General features: G+C 41.5%; 1 protein-coding gene across 1 annotated transcript; it reads right to left on the reverse strand.

The window, feature by feature from the left end:
- On the reverse strand, window positions 1–25,736 carry GNAT1 (G protein subunit alpha transducin 1). Its single transcript, XM_056525191.1, has 9 exons — window positions 25,261–25,736; window positions 9,580–9,622; window positions 6,671–6,812; window positions 6,353–6,510; window positions 6,034–6,162; window positions 5,697–5,826; window positions 5,201–5,354; window positions 4,918–5,112; window positions 1–871 (listed from the first exon to the last, which is right to left on the reverse strand). Exons 1-8 carry the CDS (start codon window positions 25,364–25,366, stop codon window positions 4,922–4,924), a joined length of 1,053 nt encoding a protein of 350 aa, XP_056381166.1. The 5' UTR covers window positions 25,367–25,736; the 3' UTR covers window positions 1–871; window positions 4,918–4,921.
- Window positions 25,737–26,860: the final 1,124 nt, after the last annotated feature.

A 26,860-nucleotide genomic window follows, 5' to 3' on the forward strand; every position in this document is an offset into this window, starting at 1 on the left:
TTGGCATTTACTGTATGTGAAGCCTGGCATCAAACAGCTACATACTAACTGTACAATGGGCTGTGGACCCTAAATGGGCTAATTTAGGGTAAAGTGATTTTACTTTATAAAAATACATACATTGAAAAAGAGCAAGGTGTTAACCATCTACAGAAGCAGTGGGTCCACCCAATGATTTACAGCCAGTGAAATGTAATACACAGAATGGTGGAGATGCTGAGGTGCTGCCGATAGAGAATAGAGGGGTCTCTATAATATGGAAGCTGATATTGGAATAGCATGGAGATGCCTTGTCTTGAGGCTCCTGAAGATGGGGCCCCTGGGTTATACTGACCAACACTGACCCTCCTGGACAATTACAGGGGCACATCTGGAGGTGTTTTCCAGACTGCTAAAAAGTGCATTAATAAACAGACTGGCAGCCCCCACTCGGAGATGTCCCTTTAACTGAAGGATTAGTGAGGTCACCAGTGTCTCCAGAACTGATGGTCTCTGTATTGGGGAAATGCTTCTTGTGTCCTGAGTTCTTCACTGCTTTGCAGTCATCCCATCCTCTGCCTTGACAATGATGGAGGGTAAAGTATCTGTTGCTGAAGTCCTGTGTTTAGACATAGAGATCCTAAATATCCTTTACTGGGAAAGATTAGAAGCCTGTGGTACGGGGGCTGTGTACATGACATTGCGGTGGGGGCTATTGAGGTCTGTCATCTCTACACCCCTAAACTTTCTGTTGGATCAAACAATATGATGTGCAGTTTCATTCCTCCTTCTAGGAGGGGGAGAGTATAGTGCTCCTTGTTTTGAGGCTCTTTGGGGTAGAAGGGTGAGAGGATTTTGCAGGCAAAGCCCTCAATAGAAATTCTGCTGGGATCTGAAAGAAGAAATATGAATGTAAGAAAACTTAATGTCAAAACATACGATATCACAGGATGAAATTACATATAATAATGATGAAGTATAAAATATGCCTACTGCTCCAGTCATTTTCAGAGCTGCATTTACAGTGGGGGCAAAAAAAGTATTTAGTCAGCCAGCAATTATGCAAGTTCTCCCACTTAAAAAGATGAGGGAATATACCTCAACTATGAGAGATATAATGGGAAAAAATAAATATCCAAAAAATCACATTGTCTGATTTTGAAACAATGTATTTGCAAATTATGGTGGAAGATAAGTATTTGGTCAATAACAAACGTTCATCTCAATACTTTGTTATAAACCCTTTGTTGGCAATGACAGAGGTCAAACGTTTTCTGTAAGTCTTCACAAGGTTTTCACACACTGTTGCTGGTATTTTGGCCCATTCCTTCATGCAGATCTCCTTTAGAGTGGTGATGATTTGGGGCTGTCGCTGGGCAACACAGACTTTCAACTCCCTCCAAAGGTTTTCTATGGGGTTGAGATCTGGAGACTGACTAGGCCACTCCAGGACCTTGAAATGCTTCTTATGAAGCCACCCCTTCGTTGCTCAGGTGGTGTGCTTGGGATCATTGTCATGCTGAAAGACCCAGCCACATTTCATCTTCAATGCCCTTGCTGATGGAAGGAGGTTTTCACTTACAATCTCACGACAAATGGCCCCATTCATTCTTTCCTTTACATGGATCAGTTGTCCTGGTCCCTTAGTGGAAAAACAGCCCCAAAGCATGATGTTTCCACCCCATGCTTCACAGTAGGCATGGTGTTCTTTGGATGCAACCCAGCATTCTTTCTCCTCCAAACATGACAAGTTGAGTTTTTACCAAAAAGTTCTACTTTGGTTTCATCTGACCATATGACATTCTCCCAATACTCTTCAGGATCATTCAAATGCTCTCTAGCAAACTTCAGACGGGCCCGGACATGTACTGGCTTAAGCAGGGGGACACCTCTGGCACTGCATTATTTGAGTCCCTGGTTGTGTATTGTGTTACTGATTGTAGCCTTTGTTACTTTGGTCCCAGCTCTCTGCAGGTCATTCAAGAGGTCCCCCCCGTGTGGTTCTGGGATTTTTGCTCACTGTTCTCGTGATCATTTTGACACCATGGGGTGAGATCTTTCGTGTAGTCCCATATCGAGGGAGATTATCAGTGGTCTTGGATGTCTTCCATTTTTTTTATAATTGCTCCCACAGTTGATTTCTTCTCACCAAGCTGCTTGTCTATTGCAGATTCAGTCTTCCCAGCCTGGTGCAGGTCTACAATTTTGTTTCTGGTGTTTCGACACCTCTTTAGTCTTGGCAATAGTGGAGTTTGGAGTGTGACTGTTTGAGGTTGTGGACAGGTGCCTTTTATACTGATAACAAGTTCAAACAGGTGCCATTAATACAGGTAATGAGTGGAGGACAGAGAAGACTCTTAAAGAAGAAGTTACAGGTCTGTGAGAGCCAGAAATCTTGCTTGTTTGTAGGTGACCAAATACTTATTTTCCACCATAATTTGATTTTATGTTTTTTTTTTCTCATTATGTCTCTCATAGTTGAGGTATACTTATGATGAAAATTACAGGCCTCTCTCCTCTTCTTAGTAAATTGAGATTAAAAAAGCTTTGCTTCCAGCAGAGCGACCATTGTCTTGTCCAACATGGCCAGACTTATCAATGTGCCCGAAACCCAAATTGTCAGGTTTTTCCCGCAACAACCAATCACAGCTCAGATTTTATTTTACCAGAGCTCTTTAATATATGAAAGCTAAGCTGTGATTGTTTGCTTTCTGGAAAAAAAGACAGTTTAGGCGTCAGGCTTATGAATAAATCTGGGCCCTTGTGTCCAACAGCAGAAAACTTGTGTAATTCTGATTCTTTTATTTGTGGCAAGTGAAATGAATAGAGGCCTGCTGACAGAAGAACATGTCCAGATCATGATGTTCCAAGATAACTACAGGCTTATTGCATGAATACATATCCCATCATGCGCATAGGTGACAACACATTTTGTTTGGCAGGACAGGTTATTTGAAATAGATTAAAAGGGTCAAAAGGGCACCCTGGGTGTCTGCTCAATGGGGCCAGCCTTCATACAACAGCAACAACAGCTACACACCGGAGATCATAGTCTGCTGGAGAAATGAAAACATTAGTAAAGGACCTACAGCAGCTGATGACGATAACACTGCAGGTGAATGCATGCGGCCTATACTACGCTCCATGTGTTCATTAATGCTTTCAGCTGCATGTGGGAACGCGGCCGGAGAGGTTGTTAAAGCTCCACCCCATGCAACTGACATTAATGGATACAACATGACAATGTTAGATAGCTGTTATGGCAATAAATCTGTGCCTGTGTCTGTGTTTTCAAAATGTGATTAAGGACTACCTCTCTGACACTTGGCTGCAGATGAAAATGCATTTTTCTCGGTTTTGAAAGCATGGACAACACTATTAAAGGTACCATGTATCTTATTGCCAAAACAGCTAACTAACAGTGTCTGTATATTGTAATATGATCTGCAGCTGACAGGTTGCCTTTAAATGGACACTATCATATTGCTACAGATCCTTACTGACCCCGACTGATCAGTAGAATGTGTGAGAACTATGCGTTCTCTCCCAGCTCTGTGTCAAATGACTGAAACAGTCTCATAATGTAAGTCTATGCTTACATTTAAAGGGGTAAACTTTAAAGTTAAACAGATTTGTAAATTACTTCTATTAAAAAATCTTTACCCTTCCAGTACTTATTAGCGGCTGTATACTACAGAGGAAATTCTTTTCTTTTGGGATTTCTTTTCTGTCACAACCACAGTGCTCTCTGCTGACACCTCTGTCCATTTTAGGAACTGTCCAGAGCAGCATACAGTTATGGCTGTAAATGTTTGCACCCCTGAAATTTTTCTAGAAAATGAAGTATTTCTCACAGAAAAGGATTGCCGTAACACATGTTTTGCTATACACATGTTTATTCCCTTTGTGTGTATTGGAACTAAACCAAAAAAGGGAGGAAAAAAAGCTAATTGGTCATAATGTCACACCAAACTCCAAAACTTAACTTTTCCACAATTTGGAAAAGGGAGCCAATAATTTTGTCCAGCCATTTTGTTGGAGTTTGGAGTGACATTATGTCCAATTTGCTTTTTTTCCTCCCTTTTTTGGTTTAGTTCCAATACACACAGAGGGAATAAAAATGTGTATAGCAAAACTTGTTCCTGCAATCCTTTTCTGTGAGAAATACTTCATCTTCTAGAAAAATTTCAGGGGTGCCAACATTTACGGCCATGACTGTATGTTTGCTATGGGGATTTTCTCCTTCTCTGGACAGTTCTTGACATGGACAGGGGTGTCAGCAGAGAGCACTGTGGTCGTGACAGAAAAGAAATCCAATAAGAAAAGAATTTCTTCTGTAGTATACAGCCGCTTACAAGTACTGGAAGGATTATGGTTTATAATTAAAAGTAATTTACAAATCTGTTTAACTTTCTGGCATCAGTTGATTTAAAAAATAAAATAAAGTTTTCCACCAGAGTACCCCTTTAAATGTAAGCATAGACTTACATTATGAGACTGTTTCAGTCATTTGACACAGAGCTGGGAGAGAACGCATAGTTCTCACACATTCTACTGATCAGTCGGGGTCAGTAAGGATCTGTAGCAATATGACAGTGTCCATTTAAAGGCAACCTGTCAGCTGCAGATCCACTGGAGTACCCCAGTTTTCCACTGGAGTACCCCTTTAATTCCTGCACAGAGCAGGGAGAGAAGCATATGGTTGAGTGATTCTTTCCCTGCTTATTATAGTGACTGGCCAGGGTCTCAACACTCAGACCCTGACTGATAAAAACTTTTTGACATGTCAAAAGTTTTATTTATAATGACAGGTACACTTTATAAATCAAGGTCTATTTGCTAAAAGGGATACCTCAGTGTAAATTGGTGGACACTTGTGACATTTTTTTTTCTCTAGGTAAAGAAAAGTGTGAGGAGCAGAATAGTAAGGATTCTTACCGGCTTAGAACAGACCGCAGTCCTTCAGGTTTTCTTTGATGATAATGTCTGTGACCGCGTCAAACACAAACTTGACGTTCTCTGTGTCGGTAGCGCAGGTCATGTGGCTGTAAATTTCCTTTATATCTCGTCGCATATTCAGCTCCAGGAATTGAGTCTTGATGTAGCTCCCAGCATCTTCATATGTGTTTGGACCTAGGTTATAATAGAAGTTATGATATGAAAGTGCGGGGTCATGATTGGAGTGTAAAACTGTTCCCAGTTCCCTTTCCCCTCTCCTCACCATCATAGTCTGGAAAACAAATGCTCAGATGGGCCTTCTTGATCTTTTCTGTGAAGACATCTTTCTTGTTGAGGAAAAGAACAATGGAAGTTGCGGCAAAGTAACGGTGGTTACAGATACTGTTGAAGAGGTGCAGACTTTCATGCATTCTGTTCTGCAAGGAAAGAAATAAAGAGGAGACTTGAAGTTACGCCTAGTATTACTACCATTGTCTAGAAAGTGAAAGGAAAAGTTCTTATTGTAGGAACTGTTGGACCTATTATTTAAAAGGGAACCTGTTAACTAGATAGACTTTACATTACGGCCGTGTGCGGAAATATAGTACAATTGTGTTCATTAACAATACCTTATACCAGCTAAGATGGCATTTTAGGAGGCCGTTCAGCAGAAACTATTAATTTTTTGTTATTATGTCTAAAGGAAGCAATGGATAAAAATGGGCCTACTCCAGTGGCAAGTTCACTGTAAAGTCTATAAATTTATCGGTGTTATTTACCACTTCATCGTCTTCAACCAAGACCATATCATATGCACTCAGTGCAGCAATAAAGATTATGCAGGTGACTCCTTCAAAGCAATGGATCCACTTCTTACGCTCGGATCGCTGACCTCCCACATCAAACATCCTGTGACAAAGTAGAATATATTAGCTGAACAAGAGAACTCAGCTAACAATGAATCATGTCTAACAAGGCCTGAGGACAGGTGATAATCACTGGGCCTCCTTTCTGATATCGGTCCAAGTGGTATTTGCCGTTTTCTATCATCTTATATCCTCATGTAAGAGGCTTGACCTGATACCACCCAAGGCCTATACAACATGGTGAACCTACCTAAAGTTGAGATCTTTGAATCCAAATTGTGTTTCAATGATACCAGTGGTCTTTACTCTTGACCTGAGGACGTCCTGTTCAGTGGGGACATACCCCGGGGTCACCAGTCTTTCCAGGTCATTCAGATAGCTGAAGTAAAATAAAAATCCATTAGGATACTCAATAACACTCTTTCTACAAGTCTACATGGGATATCTGTAGTGAGTGGGCCACCTTATTGGAGGGCCAAGCTGATGCAGTGGACATTATGTTGTCAACCAGCAATGTGGAAACATGAGGAGGTTTACAGTGAGTGAGTTAAAATAGATAAATATCTTACTATCCTGCTGAGTCATTGAGCTGATATTCAGATGCACGATCGAAGCATGCCTGGATACCAGTATCTTTCCACAGGCGTCCAATGATGTCTGCCATCTCTTTGGGCATGGAGCCTTCATCGATGGTGTCTGCCAGATGCATAAGTTTTCGGGCATCATCCTGGAAATTAATATTGGGGAAGATGTGGAGCTGACTATTGTCACTACTTTCAAAGTAGGAATAAATGAGATCACAATCAATTGCCAATCCCAATGACACTCTACACTGGGGACTCACTGTAGGAGTTCTCCTTTACAAAAAATTTCAGACATGTCCTTACCTGTCGGGCAGGGTCACCATACTGGATGTTCAGTGTGTTCATGGCTCTGACGATGGCCAGCATGGACTGAAGTGTGTTACCGTAAATAATGGAGACAAACTCCATGCATTCTTCAAGGGAGTAACCATCCTGGTGAATAATTCTGGGGTAAATCATAAAAGACAACACATAAGATGATAATAGAATAAACAATGGGTGCACATATACATATACGACAAAAGTCCTGAACCTGCTCACTTCAATCGGTTTTGCCGATTGTCTAAAGCAGGGGTCCTCAAACTACGGCCCACGGGCCACATGTGGCCTGACGAGGACATTTATCTGGCCCGCCGGGTGTTTTTGCCGCCGCTGCCTAAGGACATCCCTGTGTCCCGAAATATGTTTTTGGGACACAGGGATGCCCCTATTAACTCTCTGCGGGACCCACGTTTACTTTAAAAACGCAAGGACCACCGGGAGGTACCGCACGCAGGGACGTCACTGATGTCCCGTGCGTGCGCCCTTAGCAATGGAGCGTGGAGGAGCAGAACAGCGAGCAGGACGTGCGCTGGCCAGCTTGGTAAGTGTTACCAGCGGCACGTCAGCTCCGGTGCTCCAAACACCGCTCCCCCGGCCCCGGGACCTACTGCTATGGCCGGACCAGAGGAGTGGTGGTCGGAGCACTGAAGTGGGGCAGTACACAGGCATACAGCCTCCAGCCATACACTGTATGGCTGGAGGCTGGATGTCTGTGGGGGAGCTATACTGCACCTAATGTGGGGAACTATACTGCACCTAATGTGGGGAACTATACTGCACCTAATGTGGGGAACTATACTGCACCTAATGTGGGGGAACTATACTGCATCTAATGTGGGGGGAACTATACTGCACCTAATGTGGGGAACTATACTGCCAACCTAATGTGGGGAACTATACTGCACCTAATGTGGGTAACTATACTGCGCCTAATGTGGGGGAACTATACTGCATCTAATGTGTGGGGAACTATACTGCACTTAATGTGGGGGGAACTATACTGCACCTAATGTGGGAAACTATACTGCACTTAATGTGGGGAACTATACTGCACCTAATGTGGGGGAACTACAACCTAATGTGGGGGAACTATACTGCACCTAATGTGGGGGGAACTATACTGCCAACCTAATGTGTGGGGAACTATACTGCCAACCTAATGTGGGGGGAACTATACTGCCAACCTAATGTGGGGGGGAACTATACTGCCAACCTAATGTGGGGGGAACTATACTGCCAACCTAATGTGGGGAACTATACTGCACCTAATGTGGGGAACTTTACTGCACCTAATGTGGTGAACTATACTGCACCTAATGTGAGGAACTATACTGCACCTAAATTGGGGAACTATACTGCACCTAATGTGGGGGAACAATACTGCACCTAATGTGGGGGAACTATATTGCACCTAATGTGGGGGAACTATACTGCACCTAATGTGGGGGGAACTATATGGTACCTAATGTGGGGGAACTATATTGCACCTAATGTGGGGGAACTATACTGCACCTAATGTGGGGGGAACTATATGGTACCTAATGTGGGGGAACTATACTGCACCTAATGTGGGGGGGGGGGGGGGGACTATACTGCACCTAATGTGGGTGAACTATATTGCACCTAATGTGGGGGGAACTATACTGCACCTAATGTGGGGGAACTATACTGCACCTAATGTGGGGGAACTATACTGTACCTAATGTGGGGGAACTATACTGCACCTAATGTGGGGGGAACTATACTGCACCTAATGTGGGTGAACTATACTGCACCTAATGTGCAGGGAACTATACTGCATTTAATGTGGGGGAACTATACTGCAGCTAATGTGGGGGAAACTATACTGCCAGGCTTATGTGGGGGGGAACTATACTGCCAACTAAATGTGGGGAAGCTGTACTGCACCTAATGTGGGGGAACTATACTGCACCTAATGTGGGGGAACTATACTGCCAACCTAATGTGGGGAACTACAACCTAATGTGGGGGGAACTATACTGCCAACCTAATGTGGGGGGAACTATACTGCCAACCTAATGTGGGGGGAACTATACTGCCAACCTAATGTGGGGGAATTATGTTGCCAACCTAATGTGGGGGGAACTATACTACCAGCCTAATGTGGGGGAACTATACTGCCAACCTAATGTGGGGGAACTATACTGCCAACCCTAATGTGGGGGAACTGCAACCTAATGTGGGGGGATCTATACTGCCAACCTAATGTGGGGGGAACTAAACTGCCAACCTAATGTTGTAGTTCCCCCACATTGGGGTTGGCAGTATAGTTCCCCCAACTATACTGCCAACCCTAATGTGGGGGATCTATACTGCCAACCTAATGTGGGGGGAACTATGCTGCCTACCTAATGTGGGGGGAACTGTGCTGCACACATAAAGGGGTAGTCCACTAATAAGATATATAAGTGTGCATAGGTATTTGTTCATAGTTGTTTTTTTTAGTCCGGCCCTCCAATGGTCTGAGGGACAGTGAACTGGCCCCCTGTTTAAAAAGTTTGAGGACCCCTGGTCTAAAGTATATGGACGCCTTTTCTGCTGACTCTCCATCAACAGTTTATTTTAGAGGAGAGAAGAATCAGGCATGTTGGATTTTATCCAACTGGCTTTATTTTTCTAGAAGATATAAGCCACTGCCAGAACTGTCAAGCAGAGGCTTACCCCTTCACTCTCCATAGAGGACACGTGTGCTGAACATTCATGTATATGGTGAGGTTGGGAGAGAGAGCTGTCAGCCATACGAATGTTCAGCTGACAGCAAATGAAAGTGTATAAGCACCTTTACTAGGGTAACTGATACACCTATTACCATGTCCAGAAAGAGGTTAGAACATGTACAGATAGAGAGATGAGATGTCTTTTATACTCACTTCATCTGCTTTACAATGGTGCTTTTCCCTGATTCTCCGGCTCCTGTAATAGCAAGAAAAGGCATATTAGGTACAATGTCTTCACAGTTTAATCTTTTATTTATGTTGTTGGGCAGGGACATGTGAACTCCTGCCCTTTTTCAGCACCTGTCCCTTTAACCCCTTAATGACGCAGGATGTATATTAACGGCTCCCGTAATATAACGCAGGGTCACGCGGTGATCGCGTCATATCGGGTCGGTCCCGGCGGCTATCATGGCCAGGAACGCGCAGCTAATACCGGACATCATCGTTCGTGGTGATGCCCGGTATTAACCCTTCAGACGCAGCGATCAAAGTTGATCGCCACGTCTAAAGTGAAAGTACCTTCCCGGCAGCTCAGTCGGGCTGATCGGGACCACCACGGTGAAACCACAGTGTCCGATTAGCTGTTAGGACATGAGGAGGGTCCCTACCTGCCTCCTCATTGTCCAATCATCGATTCACTGCTCCGTGCCTGAGATCCAGGCAGGAGCAGTGGAGCGCCAATAACACTGATCAATGCAATGCTATGGCATAGCATTGATCAGTGTCTGCAATCAATGTGCTGCATGTTATAGTCCACTATGGGGGCTATAACATTACAAAAAAAAAGTGTAAAAAAAATAGTTAATAAATGTGATTTAACCTCTTCCCTAATAAAAGTTTTAAAAAAAAAGTTTAAAAAAAAATAATATATAAACATATGTGGTATCTCCGCGTGCGTAAATGTCCAAACTATTAAAATACATTGTTCATTAAACCACACAGTCAATGGCGTACACGTAAAAAAAATTCCAAAGTTCAAAATAGTGTAATTTTTGGTCAATTTTTCTACCATAAAAAATCAATATAAAGCGATCAAAAAGTCAGATCAAAACAAAAATGGTACCGCTAAGAAATTCAGATCACAGCGCAAAAAATTAGCTTTCATACATCCCTGTATGCGGAAAAATAAAAAAAAGTTACAGGGGTCAGAAGAGGACATTTTTAAATGTATACATTTTCGTGCATGTAGTTATGATTTTTTTCCAGAAGTAAGACAAAATCAAACCTATATAAGTAGGGTACCATTTTAATTGTATGAATGTACAGAATAAAGAGAAGGTGTAATTTTTACCAACAAAATGCACTGTATAATGGAAGCCCTTAAAAGTTACAAAATTGCGTTTTTTTTTTTCAATTTTGTCGTACAATGATTTTTTGAGGGTTTTGCCATAGATTTTTGGGTAAAGTGACTGATGTCATTACAAAGTAGAATTGGTGGTGCAAAAAAAAAGCCGTCATATGGGGCTGTCGGTGCAAAATTTAAGGGGTTAGGATTTTTAAAAGGTGAGGAGGAAAAAACGAAAGTGCAAAAAACGAAAAACCCTGAGTCCTTAAAGGGTAACTCTCATTAAAACTAATTTTTGCTATTGCACACAATATACTTTGTTTAAAGAAAATTAAGTTTTCTTAGTGCTTAAAAAAGCTCAAGGGCACATTTTCCCCCTGCCTCATACACAGACTGAACACAGAAAGTGCAGCCTGGAATGCTGAGGGGTGTGTGTGCAGCCTAATCCAATCATAGCTCCTCTCACACTTAACTGCCATATGCTGTTGGTTGGACACCCCCCCCCCCCCTCAGCACTCCAGGCTGCACTTCCTGTGTTTGGGCTTCGGTCCAAAGTCTGTGTATGAGATGGGGGGAAAATGTGCTCTTGAGCTTTTTTTAAGCACAAATAAAACATCGAAAACGTCATTTTTTTTAAACAAAGTATTTTAGAAATATTTTTTATTTACCATAAGGAGTGCAATAGCAAAAATTAGTTTTAATGAGAGTGCCCATTTAAGGGGTTAATGTCCTCACAAAAAGAGTGACAGGTGCAGTAAGAAGAACCGTTGCTGGAGATTTGGATAAATGTTTCATGCAGGGTGCTGTGCCCTTCCAGCAATTGTTTGCAAAAAAAGCTCTGCCTATAGTCTGTACTGGACAGACACTCCAGCCTGTGCAGAGAGGGAAAGGGCCCTTACTGTAAGTAATTATGGGGGAGATTTATCAAAAATTGTGCAGTGGAAGAGTCGTGCAGTTGCTCATGGCAACCAATCAGATTGCTTCTTTCATTTTTAAAGAGACCTGTGAAAAAGGAAAGAATCAATCTGATTGGTTGCCATGGGCAACTGCACCACTCTTCCTCTACACAGGTTTTGATAAATCTCCTATGTTTATATGTGAGTGAATGTATGTATGCGTGTGTCTGTATGATGTGCCTGTTGGCTAAATCTTCTTGTATATATTTCATGGTGTATATATGTGTCTGTGTATATATATGTGTCTACATGTATATATGTGCCTGCATATATGTATGTGTTCAAAAGTGGACTAAACTCTCAAGGACCTCATGTATGTGTGTCGGTATGGTAAGTATGAAAAAGTTTGGCTGCTTTCACACTATAAAAATACTTCTGTTATGAACGCCCGTTATAAAAAGCCTGGAAATCGGCAGTTATACAGCCGGTGCAAAATCACTAACGGCCATTAGAAAATCCCATTATAGTCTATGGGATTTTTATAATTGCTGTTTTAACCCGGTATTGCCCGTTATTAATAACGGATGTTATTTTGTGACCGGCAAATGAACGGGAGAAATAGTGCATGCACTATTTCTCCCGTTACTACCGCCCGTCACAAAATATCAGCCGTTATTAAAGAAACTATCTGATTGGTTGTTATAGGCAACTGCACCACTCTTCCTTTGCACAGTTTTTGATAAATCTCCCCCAATTGACCCTAAGCTCACAGCCAAGAGGAGTGACTTAGGGACAACGCTGTATATGTCCTCAAGTCGTCCAGCCAGAGCCCTGACTTGAACCCAACCGAACATCTCTGGAGAGAACTGAAAGTGACTGTCCACCAATGGTCACCATCCACCCTGACAGCTTGAGAGGTTCTGCAGAGAAAAATAGCAGAAAATCTCCATTTCCATGTGTGTAAACCTTGTGGCATTATACCAGAGAAGACTGGCGGCTGTAATCATACTAAAAGTGCTTCAACTAAGTCCTGAGTTAGGGTACGTTCCCACACGGCGTATTTTGCTGCGTATTTGCTGCGTATTTGGTGCTGCGTATTTTTCTACCCATTGACTTCAACAGAGAAAATAAAATACGCAGCAGCAAATACGCAGCAAATACGCCGTGTGGGAATGTACCCTAAAGGGTCTGAATACTTATTTCAAGGGAATATTGTACTTTTTTTTCCACAATAAATTAGCAAATATTTGTAACATTCAGTTTTTATGGAGCATTCAGTGCAGAATGATGGGGGAAGAACAGTTTTATTTTCTTTGAGCAAAAGGCTATTTTTTTATTTATGCATTTACCATTTTGGGGTTTATTTGGCAAAAATAACAGGACATGATATGAATTTTACAAAATACACAATAAATAATGCAGCAACGAATGCTAAGTGGATGAAAAAAGTTGGGGCATAAGGGAGATCCTAAGGACCCTTTTAAACCCTGAGTATAGTAGCAATTATTTTGTACATAGAGGACAATATAATAGTTATATTTTTGTGCCTAGGGGGCAGTATTATAGTAGCTATATTCTTGTACATAGGGCACAAAATTCTTGTCAAATATTTATTTTGATTTGACAAGTAAAAATGTATGCCTTGTGTTCTTTAACTTCTCTGACACGTTTATGCTGTACAATTGTATGGTGGGTCTCTTATGCATTCTTACATACTTTTATTCACGCTGTGATACTTTTTGATGCTCAAGGAGTTTTAGAGTATACTTTAAAGCGTACCTGTCATAGTGAAAAAAAAAAGTGAAATGTTTCTCTCTGTGTCTGTTTCTCTCCCTCACTGTGGGGACTCATCTGCTCTGAGTCTGGGAGCAGCCTGCAAATCACTACACAGTAGTTTTTATGCATACATTTTCTATCTGTTCCTAGTAAAGCTGGATGCTAATGTCATGATCGACTGGGGGACAGGGAGAGTGGGACCTAAAAACACTCTCCATGTCTACTTGCCCATACACCCTAAGCGGTGAATTGACAACTTGGAGCCAGTCCCTGCCTTCGCTAAAGTGCAGTGGCGTAAAGTCACATAATATACATAAACGGTCACAGGCCAGAACAGAAACGAAAAACTACTAAACAACCAGATATACCAAACAGGATACAAATACTAACAGGGCAGAATATAAACAGGAAAACTGGTAAGGAAACATAGGACACTGTTCACACTTGGACACAGAGCAAACAAACTGGATACTCCACTCCACAAAAGGAGTAGCCATTAATAATAAAGCCAAGTAGACTACTCTCCAGCGGGCACACTCCACAGTGTGGTCAGGATGCTGACCCAGTAGGGAAAAATATATAATACACGAAACTTTATAAAAATGGATACAAGAAAACCAAACTCTACAATGTAGAGGAACTCTGGTCAGGATACTAGACAGGATATTTCTCAAGATTCAAAACAGGATATATTTCAAGATACAAGACAGGATAAATTCAAAACCAAACTCCACTAAGATTAGGAACACAGGACAGGATTATCACAGTGTAAACACAGACCAAACCAATCAGAAAGGACATAGGGGGAGATTTATCAAAACCTGTGCAGAGGAAGAGTGGTTCAGTTGCCCATAGCAACCAATCAAATTGCTTCTTTAATTTTTAGAGAGGCCTGGTAAAAATGAAAGATGCAATCTGATTGGTTGCTATGGGCAACTGCACCACTCTTCCTCTAGACATGTTTTGATAAATCTCCCCCATAGATCCTAAAACCGACTAATATAACACAGATAAGGAGGATTCTAAAATGACAAGACAAATACAAGGTAAGTGCTTAAGCAGACATAGACAGAATATTGCACAAACAGACATTGTGGCAATAAACTTAATAACCAGCACTGAATGCAGGTGAAGTCTGGCTCAAAATAGACACACACGAGTTCCCATTCGTCCAGAGCACCAACCTATCCCCATCCAGGGAGAATAGAAAACTGCTCTGAACATCCTAGTGTGTGAATACACACCTAAACAGAAAAATACAAAAACAAATAAACGGACACCACAGCTAATCAACATAGCTATCACTATGTGTGTCATTCAGCTTTCACAGACTCCTGAATGTCTGATCAGCTTCTTTGTCATTCAGGAGTCAGAAAAAGCTGGAGCTGCAGTGTTTGTAAAGCACTGTGTTAGAGCCATGTTGCCCTTAGCTGTTGCAAAACTACAACTCCCAGCATGCCCACACATCCTTTGTCTGTAGTTTTGCAAGAGCTGGAAGCACACAGCTGGAGAATACACAGCTCTAAAACAGTTTTACAAAGATTGTACCCTCAGCTGTTGCTAAACTACACCTCCCATCATGGGAGCAGGGCCGGCGTTAGGGCGGAGCAACCTGGGCATTTGCCCAGGGCCCCCGTCCAAAAGAGGGCCCCTGAACATATTTACATCCATACTCACATTACTGTATTTTGCCGCGACTTGCAAAATTGCAGCGTTTGTACCATGATTTTTGCGCAAATCGCGACAAAATACAGCCAGGGCAGGATTTGTCATTTTTCAGGCACTAGCAGGGCCGATTACAACCCTGACTGGCAGCAGCTATGGGACCCTTGGCCGCACTTACATCCCTATGCTCTACGGCCACAGGCTGGTTTAGACCTGCAGGAGTGCGTTGATGACATCACAGGTCCGACACAGGCAAGCAGGATGTAATCTCTTCATTGCACCCTCTGTGTCGGATCTCAGAGGTCACCAGCATGTTCCCCCTGTCTCATAGACTGCAGGTCTAAACCAGACTGTCCAGTCTGTGGGAAGACACGAAGAAGAGAGGAGTGCTTAGGAGAGCCTGCAGAGCAAGAGGGAGATTACAACTCTACTCCTTCTGCTCTTTACAAGTTACCCAGTGCTATCATCCTGTCAGCTAAGGCTGCTTTCACACTATACATTCATCCGTTTTTAAAGATCCGTTATATGTTCCGTTATGAAAACCCTGACAATCGGCCATTAAATGGCCGTTACAAAATCTCATTATAGTCTATGGGATTTTTACATTATCCGTTTTAACCCGTCATAGCCCGTTATTAATAACGGACGTTATTTTGTGATGGGAGAAAGTAACGGGAGAAATAGTGCATGCAGAGCCTTATGTTAATGTTGCTTGCCAGACTATAAATGTACAATATAAACTACAACTCCCAGTGTGGTCTTTCTGTGTGGCCTATGTAATTACTCACTATATCCCTTTAAGGCTGGGGGAGGAGGCACAGACAGGGAAACCACATTGGGAGTTGTAGTCCTATGTAGTATAATAAATTGTACCTCTAGAGTTCTTTATAACATATGACTATGACGCAGCACTGTGCATGATATTCATTTGTTTAATATGATTAATTTTAAAATCAGCGTCTAAAAAGCCAAACGGTAAGCTTTAATCCTAGATGTTTTCAGCTGTATATCGCTGTGCCGTGTAAGAAGAAGTTACCACTGCATCTCCATAGGACCCATCTCCAGTGATGAGACCCAGTGCCGTAGAATTACATTATGATGGTTCTCATCACTGGAGATGGGTCCTATAGAGACACAGTGGTTACCTCTTCTTACACGGCACAGCAATATACAGCTGAAGGCATCCAGGAGAAATCTTACTATTTGGCTTTTTAGGTGCTGATTTTAAAATAAATCAAATTTAGACAAATGAGTATCATGCACAGTGCTGCGTCATATATGTGAAAAGAACTATAGAGATACATTTTAACACTCTGAAATGCAAAGTTAACTTGTAGCTCTACTGCGATTTAACTTCTGTGGGATTAAAAGACTCAGCATTACCCACTTGGCTTCAGTGAGAATTAAGTGCACTATCAAGTTAGTGCCAGCTGGCTGACTTTTATGGGTGCTCTCTGGTATAGAGGTTCCCTGGCTGACTTTTATGGGTGCTCTCTGGTATAGAGGTTCCCTGGCTGACTTTTATGGGTGCTCTCTGGTATAGAGGTTCCCTGGCTGAGTTTTATGGGTGCTCTCTGGTATAGAGGTTCCCTGGCTGACTTTTATGGGTGCTCTCTGGTATAGAGGTTCCCTGGCTGACTTTTATGGGTGCTCTCTGGTATAGAGGTTCCCTGGCTGACTTTTATGGGTGCTCTCTGGTACAGAGGTTCCCTGGCTGACTTTTATGGGTGCTCTCTGGTATAGAGGTTCCCTGACTGACTTTTATGGGTGCTCTCTGGTATAGAGGTTCCCTGACTGACTTTTATGGGTGCTCTCTGGTATAGAGGTTCCCTGGCTGACTTTTATGGGTGCTCTCTGGTATAGAGGTTCCCTGGCTGACTTTTATGGGTGCTCTCTGGTATAGAGGTTCCCTGGCTGACTTTTATGGGTGCTCTCTGGTATAGAGGTTCCCTGGCTGAGTTTTATGGGTGCTCTCTGGTATAGAGGTTCCCTGGCTGACTTTTATGGGTGCTCTCTGGTATAGAGGTTCCCTGGCTGACTTTTATGGGTGCTCTCTGGTATAGAGGTTCCCTGGCTGACTTTTATGGGTGCTCTCTGGTATAGAGGTTCCCTGGCTGACTTTTATGGGTGCTCTCTGGTATAGAGGTTCCCTGACTGACTTTTATGGGTGCTCTCTGGTATAGAGGTTCCCTGACTGACTTTTATGGGTGCTCTCTGGTATAGAGGTTCCCTGGCTGACTTTTATGGGTGCTCTCTGGTACAGAGGTTCCCTGGCTGACTTTTATGGGTGCTCTCTGGTATAGAGGTTCCTTGGCTGACTTTTATGGGTGCTCTCTGGTATAGAGGTTCCCTGACTGACTTTTATGGGTGCTCTCTGGTATAGAGGTTCCCTGACTGACTTTTATGGGTGCTCTCTGGTATAGAGGTTCCCTGGCTGACTTTTATGGGTGCTCTCTGATATAGAGGTTCCCTGGCTGACTTTTATGGGTGCTCTCTGGTATAGAGGTTCCCTGGATGACTTTTATGGGTGCTCTCTGGTATAGAGATTCCCTGACTGACTTTTATGGGTGCTCTCTGGTATAGAGGTTCCCTGGCTGACTTTTTTGGGTGCTCTCTGGTATAGAGGTTCCTTTGCTGTATTGCAGTTTGGAAATGTATTTAGTTCTTTTTGCAAACTCAGAGGTTTTGTAGTCATCATGGTGGTTTGGGGTGTGAGAAGATGGGAAAAGAAAATAACTTGAGGGGGTATTAACACTAACAGTATCCTGCGCATATTTGATCCACATAATTTGAAGCTGCAGATTTTATGCTGCAGATTTCAATGTAAACTAATTGAACATAGCTTCAAATCTGCATTTCCAAATCTTGTGCATCAAATATGCACAGGATACTGTACATGTAAATAGACCTTAACAGTTAAGATCGTTCTGCCTCTGAATTTGTATGATCAGAAATATATTCATTTATCCAGCACTGACTGGGGGGACACTCTACAGGCCACCATGTACTATCTGATATTGATATATTGTATGTGTATCAAGTCTCAGTATGGTGGCAATATTGGTATTCCTATAATTGTTTTTACCTGAATCACTGAATGGTGGCGTTATTTAGTCATGGCACGGTGGTGTTATATATATAGTCTTGGTGTGATGTATATGGAGCACAGGGGGCTTAAGGGGATTATCCAGATGGAGGGTTTGGTTTTTCTAGAAGCATGCCCATTCTATGTTATATATGAAAAAAATAAACCTTTTCATACCCCCAGTGCTCCCGCGGTGCCTCCAATATCCCACTTCGGTCAATGGCTGCAATCCTCTTGCTAAGTATACTACAGGATGGGCCATTTCTATGGATACACCTTAATAAAATGGGAATGGTTGGTGATATTAACTTCCTGTTTGTGGCACATTAGTATATGTGAGGGGGGAAACTTTTCAAGATGGGTGGTGACCATGACGGCCATTTTGAAGTCGGCCATTTTGAATCCAACCTTTGTTTTTTCAATAGGAAGAGGGTCATGTGACACATCAAACTTATTGAGAATTTCACATGAAAAAACAATGATGTGCTTGGTTTTAACTTAACGTTATTCTTTCATGAGTTATTTACAAGTTTCTGACCACTTATAAAATGTGTTCAATGTGCTGCCCATTGTGTTGGATTGTCAATGCAACCCTCTTCTCCCACTCTTCACACACTGATAGCAACACCGCAGGAGAAATGCTAGCACAGGCTTCCAGTATTCGTAGTTTCAGGTGCTGCAGAATGGGCAAAACAAAAATTGGAACAGGACCCTCAGTTTACGCAGAAGATTTTGTTCAGTGATGAGAAACTTTTATGTCAATGGTGAAGTTAACAAACAAAACCACCGCTATTGGTCTGACACTAACCCACATTGGATAGATCCCTCCAAGACTGTTGGAACACAAAAATTGATGGTATGGTGTGGTATATGGGGTACAAAGATAGTGGGGCCATTCTTCATCAATGGAAACCTCAAGGCCACTGGATATGCAAAATGTCTACATGATGATGTGTTTCCCTCTTTATGCACTGAAGCTGGCACATTCCCTGAGTTTTTCCAGCAAGATGGTGCACCACCACATTATGGGTGTCAGGTCCGAGCATTCCTATATGAACAGTTTCCTGGAAAGTGGATTTGGTCATCGTGGGCCAGTTGAATGGCCCCCAAGGTCTCCCGATCTGACCCCCTTAGACTTTTATCTTTGGGGTCATCTGAAGGCAATTGTCTATGCTGTGAAGATACGAGATGTGCAACACCTGAAACTACGGATACTGGAAGCCTGTGCTAGCATTTCTCCTGCGGTGTTGCTATCAGTGTGTGAAGAGTGGGAGAAGAGGGTTGCATCGACAATCTAACACAATGGGCAGCACATTGAACACATTTTATAAGTGGTCAGAAACTTGTAAATAACTCATGAAAGAATAAAGTTACGTTAAAACCAAGCACATCATTGTTTTTCTTGTGAAATTCCCAATAAGTTTGATGTGTCACATGACCCTCTTCCTATTGAAAAAACAAAAGTTGGATTCAAAATGGCTGACTTCAAAATGGCCGCCATGGTCACCACCCATCTTGAAAAGTTTCCCCCCTCACAAAAACTAATATGCCACAAACAGGAAGTTAATATCACCAACCATTCCCATTTTACTAAGGTGTATATGGCCCACCCTGTAGTATTAGTGGTGGTAGTATTGGTCTCAATATACAGGATTTAGACAGTGTGTGTATATATACTGTATTCAGGGATAGACTGGGAATAAAAACCAACCTTGGAGATAATTGCAAACCAGCCCTGCTGTAGGGCTGGTTTGCAATTATTTCCAGGGCTGGTTTTTATTCCCAGTCCGTTCCTGAATACAGTAGTGAGAATATAGCCCGAAAGCTGTCCGGGATGCACAGAGCCCATAAACAGCACACACACTTAATTTGGATCTTCTAGGACCTTTGGTGACATCATCCGGACTCTAAGCAAATAGGAGTCATCCCAGGTCTTGGAAGATACACATTAAGTCTATGTATGCTGTCTATGGGTTTAACAAACATAGGAGAGGAGAGTAGAAGGTAAGAGGTGGGGGGGGGGGGGGGGGGGGGGTCTGCCATAGTGCGCAGTGTACAGTTACACCTTAGAAATGGGGAGTGGGGTGTGATTTAACCACTCAGGACACAGCCAGGTTTTATTTTTGCATTTTTATTTTTCATCCTCATCTTCTGAGAGTCATAACTCTTTTATTTCCATCCACCGACCCATTTGAGGCTTGTTTTTTTGCGTGACCAATTGTACTTTCTAATGACATTACTCATTTTACCATAAAATGTACAGCGGACCCAAAAAATTATTATTTTGTGGGGAAATTAAAAAGAATACCACAATTTTGCAGCTTTTAGGGTGTAACATTTTTAAGCAGTACACTTTACATGAAAAAGTCCATATTTTCTTTATTCTGTAGGTCAATGTGATTAAAATGATACCCATAGGTACATGGTTTACTATTATTACTATTTTTTAAATCAGTATGTAAACTTGCCCTATTCTGACCCCTGTTATCTGTAGTTTTTATTGGTTTCACTTTTGCATATATGTAACTTTTTGATCACTTTTTATTTTATTTTATGAAATAAATGATGTGACCAAAAAGCAGCAATTTGAGGTTGTTTGTTTCCTTTTATGTATACACCGTTCACTGTACGGGATCATTAACATTATATATTATTTTAATCGGGCACCAAAAGCCAGAAGAAGACCAGGACCGGAGGACGGGACTGCGATATTGGCAGCACCAGGGGAGCGGTAAAAGGTTAGTTAAAATTTATTTATTTTTATTCTGGAAGCCCGGACATAGTGGATACATTTATTTTTTTTACTGAAGTTCTCCATCAGGGTCCATTCATTCACTCGTAACTAGCAGCCAGTTTCCCACTGCAGAAAAACCTGTGCGGGTTACGCTACCGTTCATTTTAATGGGTCTGCAAACCTGCCATTATTACGGACTGTCCATGTGCCCAAACAAGCGCATGGTAGTGTAACTCGCAGTGGAAACCTACTGCTAGTTACAAACGTGTGAATGTTCTCTTAAACACAGAAAATATTTACTATAGATCTTAGATTTGGATCCTGATACGTTTGTGTTATGGCCTTGGATGCTTTTCCCCTCATTGGGATCTTAGACCGTATTCACGTGGTGCGTGATCAGGAACCTAGTGCTGTGTATTTTGCATCACAAAACAAAGGAAACCAGGAAAATCTTTGGTCATGCAATTCGGGTGCCTCATATTTAATTTTGCCCAGAGCCACACTTGGTCTAAAACAGGCCCTGCATGGGAGTTGTAGTTTAGGAACGGAAGGCTGTAGTGGTGCAGTGGTGATCTCCTATACTGGATACCAACACACTTTACGGCCGGTATTCAGTATGCTGCAAAATACAGAGTAGTCTGTCTGCATAAAGATAGATGACCCCTAGTGGTGGCTATTTTCATTTTAGATTTTTTAGTAAAATTTTAATTTTTTTAAATAAATGTATATTTAAAAAAGTCATCTGATCAGTAGTACTACAAAGTATAAAAAGTTTTTCATAATGATAGTGCCTCTTTAAAGGGGTACTCCGGTGAAAACCTTTTTTCTTTTAAATCAACTGGTGGCAGAAAGTTAAACATATTTGTAATTTACTGCTTTTAAAAAATCTTAATCCTTCCAGTACTTATTAGCTGCTGAATGCTACAGAGGAAATTCCTTTCTTTTTGGAACACTGATGACATCACGAACACAGTGCTCTCTGCTGACATCTCTGTCCATTTTAGCAACCATGCATAGCAGACTTGGGTTCAAATCCCACTAAGGACAACAATAAATAAAGCGTTATTATTATTATCATAACGTCAGCAGAGAGAACTGTGGTTGTGATGTCATCAGAGAGCATTCCAAAAAGAAAAGAATTTCCTCTGTAGTATTCAGCAGCTAATAAGTACAGGGAGGATTAAGATTTTTTAATAGAAGTAATTTACAAATATGTTTAACTTTCTGCCACCAGTTGATTTAAAAGAAAAAAGGTTTTCACCGGAGTACCCCTTTAAGTGTTTTATTGCAGCACTGTGCTATTTGTATTAATGGTATATTTTTCTAAATATCTTTGATTTTGAATTTGGCGCTAGAATAGCTTTACAGAGTGCCAGTTCACATTGCTCCCCTTATGGCATATTTTTCTAGATATCTTTGATTTTGAATTTGGAGCTAGAGGGGGAGTTCACATTGCTTCCTTTGCATATAACTCTTAAATAGGAGAAGGAAGGAGCTTCTTACTCTGTCTCCATAGCACCCGTCTCCAGCGCAACACCTATCTTGATTGTACTTCGCATCGCTGGGTTTCGCGCTGGAGTCGGATGCCATGGAAGAATAGGGGCTCGGTAAAGCTATTCTGCCAAATTCAAAATCACATCTATTTAGAAAAAAAAAAAAAAAAAACAATCCTGCACAGTGCTGCAATATAGAAGTTGTTCATAAAAATCAATAAAACACTGGAGGTACACTTTAACATTGTTGGTTATCATAAACTTGATTTACTAGACTGTGCACCAGGTATGTGTAATAACATGAATTTGTAACTTCAATAAAAAGATTTATTTCTATATATTTTTTGGATTTGTAGCTTGTTGCAAGTTACCTGCTTTCCTTTTTCTCTTTTGATGTATTATGTGTATTTAAGGTAACAGTCCAGCACTATAGATTATATTGTGGGTGCCTGTCTGAAATTTTTCGGTGCCAAACGTGTGCGACTTCGGCACACAACTTTGATTACTCCACTGACCTTGTGCTGCAGTTAATCTTAAGATTTCGCTTATAAGGATGGAGCAGGTTTAATGGGATAGAAGTGTATCCAGGATCAGCTGACAGGTATCCCTCCCCTCTTGGATCAATATAGCTTATTCAACACTATATCACTACTTTTGTTATAAACATCAGCCATGATGCTAGTGTGAACACAGCCTAGGGGCCCATTGTCAGAATGGTAACATATTTACCGAGCTACAGGTTTTGGGCGGTCTTCTCTTACTTACTCATGCCTACACCCCTACCACTGTCTGTAATACTTTATTGTTTTACTTCGTTTTATAATGAGTGCAGGAATGATAGTGTAGCATATGCAGCTATATTTACTAAGACCTTCGTCTTTCCTTCAGACACAGCATTTTTTGCACTTGTTGAAAAGAGGAGGCTCAGCTTTCAGGTTTCATATGGTGTGCCTTTTTTTTTTTTTGTATCTATGCCATGGTCCCCTCCCGGTTCTGCACTGCTAACTAAATAAAATCCAGACCTTGAGAGTTCATTGTTATTGAAATAGGGATAGGTATAAGCAGCTGCCAGAAACCTTTGCCTTTGCTTACCTGGGGTGGGATTAAGGATCTGATGTATAAAAGTACCCCATACCCCATTCTTGGATCTGATGTATAAAAGTACCCCATACCCCATTCTTGGATCTGATGTATGAAAGTACAACATATTCTTGTTTCCCACCGGCTGATATGAGGAGACAACAGGGCAGGTGCCATACATCAGATTGTTGGTGGGCTTTGTCCACTTTGGAGTTCTGCTGACAGTTAATGTATATCATCAGCTCGACTATGGTGCCTATTACATAGGGCTATTATTGGGGGGCACAGGCCGATGTGTAAAGCTATAGTCACACATTGCAGTTACAATGCAGTACAGTTCGGTACAGCACTGTTTGCACTGTAATTATGCAGTACAGTAACCGCACAGCAATGCAACCGCAACGTGTGAACACAGCCTTATAGGCCCGTTTTAACCTGTCACAAAATCATCTGCCATTGGATGCACATTTCTCTGTGTAATGGGGATGTGTGGCTGGCGGCTGACTGAAAGCGTCGCAAATGCGATCTGTCGATTGTTCATCTGACTCTTTCTGTGCGACATTCGAGCTGTGTAAAAGCTGTATAAACATGCACGGATAAACAAGATCTGCGCTAGTTTGCAGTGAGGGTTCTGGCCATGTAATAGGGCCTAAGCTGCAAAGGGAGGGGGTAGATGGACCTGGTTGTAGCATAAACCAGTCATCCAAGTAACTTTGTCCACAGTGTTACCCTTAATATAATATAACCTGATGTAACATCATGCAATATAGTGTCATATAATATAGAATGCCTAATGTCATGTGACCTAATATACGGTGCCCATGGCTGCACACATGTAATATCCCTGTACACTGTGTGTTCTTTGCAGATGTATGATGGCATAGATGACTCTAATACGCTCAGATTACTGTCCCCAAGGTGCCACGTCTAGAACATTGGACTTTTCTGTCCTTAATCTATTTGTAAACCTGGTATTAAGCAGAGGATTAATGTCCTAACCTAAATCTGAAACCGGCTGAGAGCTGAACACCTATGGTAAGTGACCAAACCAGCAGAATAATGACAGCGAGGGGGGGGCTAAGCTTGAGGGCTTGATAACTAGTCACCATATCATTGGGGTATAGTAATTAGAAGTTTCATAGAATTCTAGAAGAAATGTAGATACATATTGAATGGATGAATAAATAAATGGATATGAGATGGATAGCTACAAAGAGAGATAGATAGATATGAGTAGATAAATATTGAATGGATGGATGAATAAATATGAGATAGATAAACAGATAAATAGATATTAGAGATAGATAGATAAATATGAGAGATAATGGATGGATAGATGGATGATAATATTGATATTATTAAAGGGGTTATCCAGGAATTGAAAAAACATAGATAATTTCTCTCAAAGACCTCTCCCTGTCTATTTCCAGGTTGGGTGTGATTCCACAGCTCGGTTCCATTGAAGTGAATGGAGCCAAATTGTAATACCTCACCCAAAGTGGAGATAGAGAGGGAGCAGTCTTTGAAAGAAAATAAGTCTGTTTTTTTTATTCCTGGATAACCCCATAAGGAAGCTTATTTTCCCCCTTGCTCCCCTAATGGTTTGTGTGTTAAGGCTTGCACACATTCCATTAAGGTATAGATACAAGATAGAGAAATAGATATTATTTAAATAATTTTGATTTCTTTTTATATATTTTTTCCTTTCATTATTAAAAGATGTTTTTATACCATTTGTCCCTTTGTCTGATCCTCCTGTGATTGTTCAGTGCTGAAGACTATGTTGGCTCCAGATTTTTATTGATGTCTATGCCACTTACCCAGTAGGAGCAGTTTCACAGTTCTGGCATCCTTTTCTGCATCTTCCTTCAATTTCTTCTCCAGTTCTCGAGAATGCTTCTCCTCGGCACTGGCTCCGGCTCCCATGTTTCAGGTATCCCAAGAGGGAGGTCAAACCGTACTGCAGAATATTCCTACTTACTGCTGTGATCCTCCTTCTGGGAGCCCAGGAGTGGTGCGTTGGCTGTGTGACCACCACTTGGACTGCCGGAGGAATGAGTCCTATCCCCCTGCCCTGTTTCCAAATCTCATCTGCTCTAAGTTCTCAATAGGATTTTACTGCCATATCTTGTCATGTGATTCCTAGGGCCTATAGCAACCAAGGACAGGTAAAGGGGTTAGACAGGTGTATGTGTTGCTGAGCTCAGCTGAAGTCCATAACCTCACACAGAAGCATTCTTATCCATAGAAGAGGTTTATCTTAAATCTCTGTATACGCTGAGTCCAGGGAGGAAAGACTTACACTGATCCCTCTGTGTCCTGCACCTTTACCAACACATCTACAAATAACACACACAACTGCTTTCTCTGAATGTTACTAACAAGCTATGCAATATATGTCCATATCCTTCTATGACATATACTATATGAACAGAATTATTGGCTCCACCTCTTAGTAATTGAATTCAGGTGTTTCATTTAGTCCCTTTGCCACAGGAGTACAAAATAAAGCATCCACTAATACAGTCTGCCTTTACAAACATTTGTGAAAAATGGATCATTCTAACGAGCTGTGGAGTGACGAATCATGCTTTCCTATCTGGTAGTCTAATGGACAAGTTTAAGTTTGGTGAATGCCAGGAGCACATTACTTGCCTGACTACATTGTGCCAACTGTCCTTAACAAATAAATTGGAAAAATGTCCTAAAAAACAAGAGGGTAGACACTAAATGGAAGACTGTTAAAAATATCTTAAATTCTCACTGTAAGAAGTATATACTACATGGGCATAAGAGAAAACCAGTGTGGATGGATAAAAATGTAAAAGAGGCAATAAATAAGAAAAAATGGGGCAAAAAATTACAAAAAAACCAACATGTTCTTTAACTATAGAAATAGTAAAAAAAAGGTTAAAAATGAAAGTGTTGGCCCTTTAAAAAGTAATAAAGTTAGATGGGAAAGAAAAAGCAAATATATGAAACAGATTCTTCTCCACTGTATTCACAGAGGAAAAGGAAATGTCAGGTAAAATACTGTGGGATAAGGTAAACTTCCCAGTACAGGTCACATGTCTAACCCAGGAAGAAGTACAGGGAATGGGAGGACTACATTACCCAGAAAGATTATTATAATTAGGGTTATTTAGTTCAGAAAAAAGACTACTTAGGGGAGACCTAATAAATATGTATGAATATATATGAGGTAACAGTACAGAGATCTCTCCCATAATCTATTCATACCCAGGACTGTATCTATAACAAGGGGCATCCTCTACATGTAGAGGAAAGAGGTTTTCTACACCAGCACAGATGGAGGGGTTCTTTACTGTAGGAGCAGTGAGACTATGGAACTCTCTGCCAGAGAAAGAGGTTATGGTGAACTCAATAAAAGAGTTCAAAAGAGGCCTGGACACGTTTCTG

The sequence above is a fragment of the Hyla sarda genome, chromosome 6, assembly GCF_029499605.1.
Source record: "Hyla sarda isolate aHylSar1 chromosome 6, aHylSar1.hap1, whole genome shotgun sequence".
In the NCBI taxonomy this organism is placed as follows: domain Eukaryota; kingdom Metazoa; phylum Chordata; class Amphibia; order Anura; family Hylidae; genus Hyla; species Hyla sarda.

Bases quoted from the DNA above. Each gene is read 5' to 3' on its own strand.
- GNAT1 (XM_056525191.1), bottom strand. From the start codon at position 25,366: ATGGGAGCCGGAGCCAGTGCCGAGGAGAAGCATTCTCGAGAACTGGAG. The intron at 6,511-6,670 runs GTAAGGACATGT...ATTAATTTCCAG, and splicing joins ATGGTGACCCTGCCCGACAG to GATGATGCCCGAAAACTTAT. The intron at 5,827-6,033 runs GTAGGTTCACCA...ACTTTGTCACAG, and splicing joins TTCAAAGATCTCAACTTTAG to GATGTTTGATGTGGGAGGTC.